Source organism: Martes martes (genome assembly GCF_963455335.1).
Source record: "Martes martes genome assembly, chromosome: 5".
Classification (NCBI taxonomy): domain Eukaryota; kingdom Metazoa; phylum Chordata; class Mammalia; order Carnivora; family Mustelidae; genus Martes; species Martes martes.
The window spans coordinates 103,785,464-103,797,192 of NC_137892.1; the positions used below are offsets into that span (position 1 = coordinate 103,785,464).

The 11,729-nt window shown below is 39.3% G+C and overlaps 1 protein-coding gene across 3 annotated transcripts in view; it reads right to left on the bottom strand.

The window, feature by feature from the left end:
- CPEB4 (cytoplasmic polyadenylation element binding protein 4) overlaps positions 1-8,504 on the bottom strand; it is a 59,316-nt gene extending 50,812 nt beyond the window's left edge. For all 3 annotated transcript variants that reach the window (XM_080804082.1, XM_080804081.1, XM_080804080.1), the window contains exon 1: positions 6,821-8,504. In XM_080804082.1, coding sequence (XP_080660208.1) covers positions 6,821-7,945 — 1,125 coding nt within the window. In that variant the 5' untranslated portion in view covers positions 7,946-8,504. The remainder of the gene's footprint in view (positions 1-6,820) is intronic.
- Positions 8,505-11,729: the final 3,225 nt, after the last annotated feature.

Here is an 11,729-nt window from a genome sequence, read left to right on the forward strand (position 1 = left end):
GTATGTTATATAATATTTAAATATAAATATGGCTTTAGAATGTATAATCCTGGGGGATTAACTATAATTTAGTTTAGATGTATAAAAAATAATGATTAGGATATTTCTGGTAAATACTCAGCAAAGAAAAATTGCCCAACCTAAATACTCTATGATATGAAAAGTACTTGTACAGCTTAAGACTTTGAACTTCAATAATTCAGTTTGCAAACATGAGAGAGGACCTGTGAGTGGCTGATGGAGTTTCTTCCTTGACATGTAATGAGACCTGAACTCCACTCCCATAGGTTAAAGTTTGCCTTTTGTGTTACCATTTTGCCACAAAACTTAAATAAGCACGTGCTGCACATAAGTATACAAGTAATACATTTATAAATGTGACCATTAATAAAGTATTTGAAAATACCACATTGTTTTTGTTATACCTAAAGTGGGATCTGTTAATTTGCCTTAAAGTTTGTTAACAGGTCATGGATTAAAATGACACGAAACTAACAGTTGCTAATTTGTTTATAATGAGGAAAAAAAGTATGTTTAGTATCATTCAGGGATTAGCACATGTCAGAAATACATTACAAATCAAACCAAAACAAGTTTTATGAGATATCTAGCCTTGTCCCTAGTCCATAACATAGGAGGTGTTTAATAAATAATGTACTAAATAAGTTAATTAAAATATAAAAAACAAAACTGAAATCCAGGATAAAAGAAAAAATATACTCAATTCAAATATATGGTACCCTTTCTTATCTCTTATCCAAAAAAAAAAAAAAATCACAAATTCTCCTTTGAAAAAGTCTCCTTTAATGTAAGGTGAATGCAAAAACAAGCAAATGTTCTAAATCAAATGTTCTAAATTTCTTAAAATAACCGTAGGCAAAATCTTTCAAAATACTGAAAGATGTGGTCTGCCAATACTAATGAAAGTTTAGATACATACAATTATAAAACTTCTCAAGAAAACCGGTAATTCAGCTAAATGTTTTATCTGTCCTAAGTTGCATCTAGTTTATTCAAAAGGAGTACTCTAAGAAGTAAAGCATGTATAATAAGATAAGCAATACAAAGGACTGTTCAAAAATAGATACTCTATTTGTAATTAATTTCATTATTTTACAAATTTTAGAGAGCCATACTTTAAATTAAAAAAAAAAAATTTAAGCTATCTACTATGGCCACTTAAGGTACTCACAAAAACCCTTCACTACTGGGTATTAAAACCTTGATGAGGTTTTCTTCCTGAATTTAAGCAATTTGTTCAAGGTCACACAGCTAATTAGAGTGCAGAGTCAAACTCAAGTCTACTTGGATCCAGAGGTTATGCTTCACTCTACTACATGTCTGGCCTCATAAAATAGCCTATCTCAGTAATTATTCAAGTCTCACCTTCAGAAACTGATTAAAAATAACACTTTTACTATTCTACCTACTAAGAAGTTTCTGAAAACCTAAAAGTAGAACTCCTTTTGTTTCAATAATATAAAATGTGATGAGAAACTATACTAAATTTGAAGTAAAAAAAAATTACATATTGCCATAAATTTATCATGGTAAAAATACACTTTAATTTCTGCAAGAGTAATTTTCTTTGTACAATTAAATATAAAATGAATTTGTCAGAAAATATTAAAACAGGGGCGCCTGGGTGGCTCAGTGGGTTAAAGCCTCTGCCTTCAGCTCAGGTCATGATCCCAGGGTCCTGGAATAGAGCCCTGCATCAAGATCTCTGCTTAGTGGGGAGCCTGCTTCCTCCTCTCTCTCTCTCTCTCTCTGCCTGCCTCTCTTCCTACTTGTGATCTCTGTCTGTCAAATAAATAAATAAAATCTTAAAAAAAAAAGAAAATATTAAAACAAATACTCATGTTATGGGCTCCCTGCCTTAAAGAGAAATGCATTATACAAATTATCTTATTTGTGATGGGACCAAAAACTGAGATACAATGTAGTGGTGAGAAAATGTGATAATGGATCTTCAAGCTAATTTTCCCTATAGCAAGATAAAGTCATAAAAAAATAAATATAGGCTATAAAATTTAAACTAGGCATACATTAACTTTAAGATTACTTTTCCACTTCTTTCTCATGAATACAACAAGGATTATTCTCAAAAGCATAAACCCATGAACTAAGAGCATCTTTCTAGCTGCAACTAGCAACAACCACGCTCACTAAGCTTGCTATAAATAGGTTTTTCCTGAAAGATGTGGAACAATGTGTTGATCATATTCCATGGCTTCTGTGAAGACAACAAAAAGTAATCAAAAAACTCCACCCCACCCAAGTTTTGATTCCATCAGAAAAGCAATTAAACCTAGTTCAAAGTCTTTCTACAAAAAAGCATAAAATTGTATCTGGTACGCTTTCCCAAAGTTTTTCCAATATCCCAGTTCTGCTGGAGCCAAAACCATCCAACCAATACTTTATCGTGAAGAAATTAATCTCCGTTCTTCTAATATAAATAAATACAAAGTCAAAGACAACGTTTCCCATACAAAGATCCCTCCTGGGACTATTATTAAAAAACAAAAAGTGTACCAAGGTTATACTTAAAACAATTGTAATAATTCACCATGACTTCCAGAACTGAAGCAATGCAGTAACGGTTTTCAAATACAAGATGCCATATATAATTTTAAGGATCAATAAACTGACAACATAAGCAGAGTTATTAAAGTGACATGAATTATTTGCCTGGTTAAGGCAACTTAACAAATCACCGGTGACTGTGTCTAAAGCAAGAGCAAATGGGCTCTAAATCCTAAAATGTCTCCTTATTAAGTTTTAGGATGGTCTTTGTGAAAGATTCTGTCCACTCTCCTCCTTTTCATTTTTCATTTTTTATTTTTTTGCCTACTTCCTGGTTTTTACCTAATGGAGGTGTGAGCATAGCTGAGCTGAAGATAAGAGACTATCAGAATACATGCTACACATTTCTCCTTTACTTTCCTGTAAGGACAGAGGATCTAGGCACGCCTCCAAAGAGGTGCTGTCGTCAAATAAAATTACTGGCAAGTGCTCCAATGTATTATTTGGTTTGGACATTGGAATTCCAGGATGTGTTTGGCAGGACATGGAGGATTTTTTTCTCCTTAATATAAGGGTCAAATCATGCCTTTAGTCACATGAATATCGACCTTGTTTCTTCATTTTGAAATTGGGACAATAAAATCGAACCTCATAGGAAGTAAGATAACATGTGAAAGTACCTAGTTCAGTGCCTGGTATATACTAAAAATACAAAAAAAATTTTTTTGGCTTGAATATTATCTAAGTTTAGCATTTTAAAGTTGATAGGTATATTCTATTGTTTTCTATTCTTTTCCATTTTCAAATCTATAATCATCTTTTGATTATCATGCATCAACCAATCAAATCATAAAATTTTTCCTCTCATCTTTTTTCTGGGAGGTGTTCCCTCCTCCCCCCCTACACACCTGTACTATGTTTATGTGAAAAGGCACTGTAGTATATTGGTTAAAAGCCAAGACTTGCATATGAATAGTAATAATAACTTTTACCTCATAGGATTGTTGGATAAATTAAATGAGTTAATAAATGTAAAACATTTAGAAACCACAAACATCTTAGTTATTAGTCAATGTATATTCATTTAGTTGTATCTGAAGACAGGATTTGAGGCATGTCATTTGAGTTCATATAATGAAAGCTTTAAGCAAGCAAAAAAAAAGAAAAAAAAACTAGAAAAATACCTTTTTTTAGTATAAAAAATATTTCCAAAATACATTGCCTTGCCATATCAATTATTTAGAGGATTAGTCACATATTTGAAATCTGTTTTTGCTCCACAAGCATAGATAAAAGAGAATGTTAAGACTGGACAAAAGACAAACTAAAAATGTTAACATTAATTTTAATTCACTATATGTACCCAAATCTGCATTAAACAAATGTAAAAACCATTCTGATTAATTTTAAAATAAAACAAACATTGTCCAATATTAGTTACATATCAGGTAAATTCTTTCCTTTCGATAATACTAAGATTATAATGTAATCATGTAAGCTGGATTCTGTCATTTCGGTGATATATTTCCAGAGCTCTCTATAACACCTAAGGAATTCTTAACAATAGCCATTAAAACTGAATTACTAATATCTGTAAAATTTCTTTCCTAAAATTAATAGTGCTTAGGGTAATACATTTAAATAAGATGGCAGCAGTTCGGAAAGAGTATGGTTGTGGTTGCAGCAATTTCAATTCCACAACAGCTCACCTCAGGACCATAGGAACTTAGACATCACCTCTGTCACCCCCCACCCCCCACATTTTATGGAGAAACTGAGGTCCCCAAATGCTAAACTGATAGGGCCAAGAGCACACCTACGTCTCCAGGCTTCCAGTCAAATAAATATTCCTTCAAGTTTTTCATATCAAATTTAACCAAGTAATTCATACCAATCCAAAATTGTAATTTTTCTTTTTGCCAAAAACCAGTTCAAAAGAGAACTGTTAAAACGCACAAACACACGCATACACAGAGAACTACATTCATTTAAGTAAGCATCCAGTACTCAGTTTACTAACTTCTTGTGTTTTTTTTTTCAAAACCCAAACGCTACTGTGACTTTCAAATCACCCCCACATTTGTTCCTGGCCCCCGAACCATCCTCCTGTTCCTAAAAATGGTAGGGAGTGATGAGCAGAAATCAGCCATTTACTTCCTCATCCTACCATATTTCAGCCAGGTATATGGACTCATCCTTTTCCATCCTCAGCATGATAAACAACAATTCTAAGGGAAGAGTTTAGTTTCTAACGCGATTTTTTAGTGTCAAGCTTGGTTAATTTTATTATTTCATAAACCAGCTTAATCTCCAACTGATCCAAAAGATTTCATTAGTCCCCCAAAATATTGATGATATGCATGTATATAGTTAATTCATTTCCTGAAATTTTTATTTTTCCCAAAGCAAACTTTCATCAAAAGTTGGTAAACTGACAACAGAAAATAAACCATGAGGTCATATAAGTTCAGTCCTATAAGTTCGTTCTGTCAGTGTACTCTAACAAAATAAAAAAAGTGTATTCAATTCTAAGCCAATCTTAATCCAGTTAAAATGTACAGAATGCCACCTTAGATTTAAAAATTAGCAACATATGAATAATTCAAAAAAGTCACCTTTGCACTAAATTTTCTTTACATTTATGTTCAAAGAATATTAAAAGCAACTTTTTAAAAAATAGACTTCATGAAATCACCAATGTCTAAAAGCCTTTTACCTAGCCACTAATGCAAGATAATTGCTCTTCAGTTTGAGTAAGGACCCTTTTTAAAAGAAAAAGCCAACAGCTTTTTAATACTCAGGCAAAAAATTATTTTTAAATATCTAAAACTAAACTTAATCAAATATTTTATGATACATCCTAACTATTCCACCTAAAACCTTGAGAGAAGGGACATTTAATTCCTTGGAATGACATAGGATTCTCTTAGCAAACTTGCCCTCCCACTAAGCAAATTATTAATCAAAACAGATAGTTCTGCTTTGTGCTGACATCATATCTGGGGACATTGCAACTGTTTTGTAATGTGTCTTAGCCCTTGCAGAAACATCTCTAAAATAACCCTCTATCTGTGGTACGTGTGTATTTGTATACACATGTATACACATGCATATGTGCATACAGATAGATATTTTAATCCTTGTTTTTTCAACCTAGGGTTTGTACTCTTATTAGCTGTGCACTTTTGGGCAAGTTATAGCTTTCTGATACTCAATTTTGTCATCCACAGAATGGGGATAATAACAGAACTTACCTTGAAGGGTCACTGTGAGGACTGATTCAATGTTAGCTTATTATCCCATATAAATCTCCCAAACACATATAAACAATCATACCCTCAAATATACAAGCTCAGTGGGGCATCTGATGTTCAATTAACTATGAAATTCCCTTTATCTCATTTCTATCAACTAGACTGGCTGCTCATTAATTCAAAAACACCAAACCATGTGACTCTTGCAGAATAAGGAAACACTGGTGGCAAGAAAGACAAGTGATCTTTGCCTGGATCTATTTTTAGGAATGGCTTATCTACACCCCTAGTGTTAACACTGGAAAATAAACAAATGGATGAAAGGCATCATAAAAGAGTCACTCTGAGATCAACGGTTCCATGGTATTTGAAAATAAAAGGGGATGAAGAAAACATTTAGATCATTTCTGTACCAGTCCTTTCTGACACAGGGCAGGCCGGAATTTGCAAAGAGGTTTAAGTGGAATTGCTGAATTGATGAATTCAGACTGTTCAGACTGCAACGTTCAGAGAGGTTCCAGGTTTAAAGTGCAACCAGTGAGAAGACTATAATTCAATAGTTGGCTTTCAGTGAATCACTAGCCTACAGTGGAGGAAAAAAAATGAGTTTTTTGGCTATACAGTTACTTCATCTGGGCAGAAAATGATCATCAGTTTCCACAATGAAGTATACTTATATCTATATATTATTTATTCTCACCTAAAAAAGTAGGGAAAAACCAACCCTGATGATCCTGTCAGGCTAGAAAGCTATTATAGTTAATAATTACAACATCTCTAGCTACCTGGTATTCATAATTATGCCAATTCACACTATTATCTGTGGGGAAGATTACAATTAGAAATTTATCAAAGAAACAGCTGAATATTTTATTCTAAATCATACTCCTGTCCTGCCAAAATAGCATCTGATAATTAATTCATTTTTCTAAGAAGAGTTCTGCTATGTATATGGACCATTCAAACTCTCTTAGTTAAACAGATATTACACCATGCAATTTCCTTGTTCATCTTAATCTATTAATGGAACATAATCTTACCGGAAAAGGAAAAATGTTGTCAGCCCTGTTCAAGCTATCTTCCATCCAGGATTTAGGAGCAAAGGCAGAGCTGGGGCGAGCGTACTTCTGCAGCTGAATATGATTGCTTGCAAAATTTTTCTTCAGAGGCGAGATGGAATTCAGGGGCGTTATTCCTCCATTCAGCCCTCTGCGGTGATCTCGGCCTTGGGAACCTCCCCAGCCCCCATATCCACCACCTCCCGGGCTCCACGAAGAAGATGGTGTAGGAGAGGGACTCTGGTAGCTGCTCCATGGAGAGGGGGGTTTGTTAAGATTATTTGCCAAATGAGGCAGCTGGTTAAAAGCAGCATTTCTATGTGTGAAAGGTGGGGGATGGGGACTGGCAGGAGACCTCCTCTGCTGCTGATGCTGGCTGTGATGATGCTGGAAATGAGGGTGATGAGGGTGGTGCTGTGAGAGAGGCCCGATCTGAGGGGAGAAGCTGCCTCCAAAGCCAGGGCTGACATGATGGGGAAAATTTTGAAACAACAGAGCACCGTTATTAGCCGAAGCAGCTGGGACCCCTCCCTGGTGAAAGAAACTTGCATCTTCATTGATGATTGTAGAGGAAGAAGGTGCTATCGCTGCTGACCAGTTACTGAAACCAGTAAGAGACGAAGCACTAGACGTCAAGGGTTGGGTGGAAGTACCTAGCCCCGTGGCTTCTTGATAATCAAACCCTGTCAACACTGGTGACTCGATTCTTATTTTCTCCTTGCCATTGCCATTTTCTGAAGAATTGTCCCCTTGATTTTCTTCTGATTTTGCCTTCTCAGGTTCGGGCAGTATTCCAGCTTCCTGACCTGGACTGGGTGAGAGCTGCTGCTTTTCTAAGGGGTCTTGCTGTTCCTGTTGCTGACTTTTTGCTTTTTCCGACCCCAAGATCTCATCCTGAATGTTATGGGTAGCGGGAGCAGGAAAGAGCCAAGCTGACCCGGCACTGCTGCCATTGGCAGCTGTGTTATTATTTATAAAAGCAGCAGGGCTGGGGGTGGCATTTTGGTGATGGTGTGGAGGCTGCAGATGTGGATGGAATCTGACTGGAAAAGCAGATTTATTCCCAGTATTGCTTTGCACTAGCACTCCAAACCCGTAATCCCCCATTTATTATTTTTAGGATCAGATTCTTACGATAAAAAATGACAACCTAATGTCTCACGTCTTTGTAGCCTCTACCCAAAATTTAAGTTGTTTGTTTGAAATGTCTTATTTATAGCTAGCTCAAAGATCGCAGCTTATCACTTGAAATAGTTCTGATTTGGAATTCTGGTCTCTGAAAGGAAAAAAAAAAAGCTAAAAAAAAAATCTCTTAAAACATTGACATGAACCCAACTGGGCTTATTTCTAGGAGGGAATAAAAACGAAGAGGGTAAAAATCAAGTCTTTGGTTAGTAAAATAGGCGCTTTCTTTTTCCAAAGGAAAATGTACATGAATGACAAAAACACAGCTTCTCAAGCATCTATGGATGTAGAAGAATAAGCATTGCGCGGAGTAAAAATATATATATATATAATTTAACAATCACATATGGTCTTCCTCAGCAGTTTAGATTCACTCACATAAAAATTAGAATAGGGCTAAGAGGAGAATACGTTCTTTCTTGGCAGCTTGGTTAAAAAAAAAATCAGGAATAATTTAAGAACATTATATATTATATATTTATATATATAGATTATATTAGGTTATCTGGGGTGAGAGGTGAATTCCTGGTTGCGGGAGAGGAAATCAGCATTGACTAATGGAAAGATGATTGCAGGGAGGTTTCTGCTGTTCCTGGTCCTGTTTCTGCTCTTTCACGGGGTGCAGTTTTGGCCTCTGGGGCTGTTCCTGAGGCTTTGGGTGCAGATCTTGCTGAGGTCGCTGTTCCTGGGCTCCCCCCGGCCTCCTCTCCCCCATGAAATGGGTTGAAAACACCCGTTTCTCCCTCTTGAGGGGATCGCGATCAGGAAGGATTAGCGAGACTCGAGGAGGGTGAGCTGGCGGCCCGGGGGTGCGGGGACCAACGGGGCGACCTGGAAGGTCCTGCGGTTTCGGCCTCTTCCCCTCTCTGCGGCTCCGGGGTTTTTTTCCCTCATGGGACCCAGGGGCGGTTTGTTCAGTTCTCTCAGTTCGATTCTCCGCAGGGGGGAAAAAAAGAGGAAAAAAAGGGAAAACCCACTAGTGTAGTTATCCTAAAAGAGAAGGGCCTCCCCCCTTTGTGCTCTCTCTCTCTTTTTCCCCCAGATTTTAAAAAAATCTATAATTTAGAAGGCTTTTGTTTCTCCTCACGGTTGCTGGGCCGTCGCCGCCGCCGCCGCCGTCGCTTTACCCCGGTCCCGCAGTCCCCGCTGTCGTTGTTGCGGACTCCGCCTGGCTCTGCTGTTTCTCTCCTTCTTCCTCCTCTTCTTCCTCTGCTGTCGCCGATGCCGCCGCCGCCGCCGCCGCCGCCGCCGCCACCGCCTCCCGGTGCCCGGGTCCCGCAGCCGCGGCTGAGTCCTTCTCCTCAGGACCGAGCCGAGTGAAATGACAACCAGCTGGAAAGACCGAGAGACACTTCCGGTTCGAAGAGGGAGGGGTGGGGTACCGAGGGCACCCCGCCCACCTGTCGAAGTACCAATCAGCTGTTAGAATTGAGACGAGGCCACGCCCCTGGTTCAGGTCCCCTCCTAGGAAGGTCGAAAACATACCTCGAGAGACGCCTCTTCCGTCTGCGCCTCGCCCAGTTAGGCCTGGCGCCTGGAACCCGCTCCCCCACCCAGAGAGAGCGCAGCAGGTTGCCATCTTTAGTGTGGGCAAAGGTCTCCTTCGCTGTTTCTCTCCCCTCACCACGCTTTGCAGGAGTAGCATACTGGGATGCACGGAAGAGAACGGATCCCTCGAGCACTAAGAAAAAGAGTCGGAGTCTTGGGGATCCAAGGGACGACGCGGATGACCGGGAGGTCTGCCCACAGTAAAGGTGGGTCCCCAGGCGTCACGTGCTTTGGCCCGAGCTCCGCCCCAGAGGGATCTGGAAGGGGAGGCGGATCTCCCCCGGCCGCTGGGCCGTGCCTAGAACTGCGTACGTCCTTACCCTGCCTGTAGCCTTCAAGGGGGACTCTCCCTTCACCTTCCACTCCCCCACCCCCACTCCCCAGCTTGGCTTAGTTACCCGTCTGGTGTAGTCTCTCAGGCACAAAGATACAGCTGCTGTAAGCGTACGTAGTTGAGCCCTCTTCTCCATCCTATTCTAGTCTGCGGAATAGGCTGTACCAGAGGAACATTTCCAACACGAAAATCGTGGTCCTCACCTGTTCAGATCTCTTTCCATGAAAAAGGCCAAAATCGTTACTCTAGTATTCAAGGCCTTTCCGCTCTGTGGGCAGTGCACCTTAACGCCTCATCTCCGAACAAGTGCCCCACACCAACCTGCTCCAAACATACCAAGCTGCTATCGGTGCCTTCTAACATGTCCTTTCCTTCTTCTCCACTTGGTAGACTCCTGTTTCATTTTAGCAATCCGTTCGAAAGCTACCAGCTCTGCCTTCTGAATTCTCTCCTGCGAGCATACATGGCTTGTAAGTCCTGTGTATGTCTCTCATGCTCGTTTATCACACTGTCGTAATGGCCGCTTATGTCTGCCAGACCTGGGCTCCACTGTGGGCTCGTGAGGAGAGAATCTTGTGGACTGAAAGCATTGCTGAATGAATGCTGGAAAAAACGAGTCAACAAACCATCTACGGTGAATGACAGTCCCTTTTCCAAGTCTGAATTATTTCATTACTTCTGCTGTTTGATTTGGAGTTCACATCTCTCAAACTTTCATCGTTTAGGGTTTTCATTAGCTGCTCTTGTTAATCACTGTGCATTCCCACTTACCATGACCATCAAGGACTAGGGTAATGCCTTGCTCTCAGCACATGCTCTAAAGACTTTGAGTAAGTGTTTTCCTTTAGTAGGAAATGTGAAATGAAAAATGAAGAGAAGGAATAACAGTAGAGCCAGAAAAGTAGGAAAACAAAGAAAGATCAAAGACTTTTAAAAAGAATCTTATGAACAAAGGTGGCTTCCATTTCATTTCTATGGCCCTCCATGAATGGCCCTAGTTTCTGCTATCTCCGTTTCTCAATCTGCCAACACTTCCATGTAGAATACCTGTTTAGAGCCTTAAGAAGTGATTTTTACTGTCCTTCCTTATATCATGACTATGAGTCTTCCTTCTACTCCGAGTTCTTTGAGCATAGGGACTGGGTCTTCCTCTGCTGTTTATTCCCCACAACTGGACATACCTCGAGACTTGCTGCTTCAGTTAGGTGTCATTTCCTCCAGAATGATTTCCCTCACCACCCCTCTCTCTAAAATCTTGCAGATTCCTCTCTTTAAATTACTGCTAATTGTCAGTGGGCTGTTTTCCAAGGGCAGAGGTTTTTATCTGACTTAACTTTGTATCCCTAGTGGCCGGCATAGTGTCTGGCACAAAGCAGACTCAGAAAATCATTGAGTGAATGAATGAATGAAAGCTCAATACCCAGTAGATGGGTGAGTCTTTTGCAGCTACCAGTTCTCAGTGGCTAAAATGGCAGCCAGGACTTGAAAGAAAAAGGACTGTCTTTGGAACCCAACATTGTAATTTGAATCCTACCTCTGCTACTTCCTAGTTGTACTGCCCTGGGCTTTACCTCAACCAGGCCCTAGTTCCTCATGGGAAAAATGTGAATGATATTTCCTCTCTCACCAAGTTGCTGAATGACATGAGCTATATGTGAAGTGCTGGGCCGAGGTTTTAAAAAAAAATTAGTTCCTTATTAACACATGAAGTTTAGAGAACTTTTACTTCACAAGTGTCTTTTGTCTAGAAGCAGCTGTGTGCATGACTGAATCCATGAAACTTGTGTTGGTTTGTAGACAAGGAGGCACACCCGAGCCACAGTC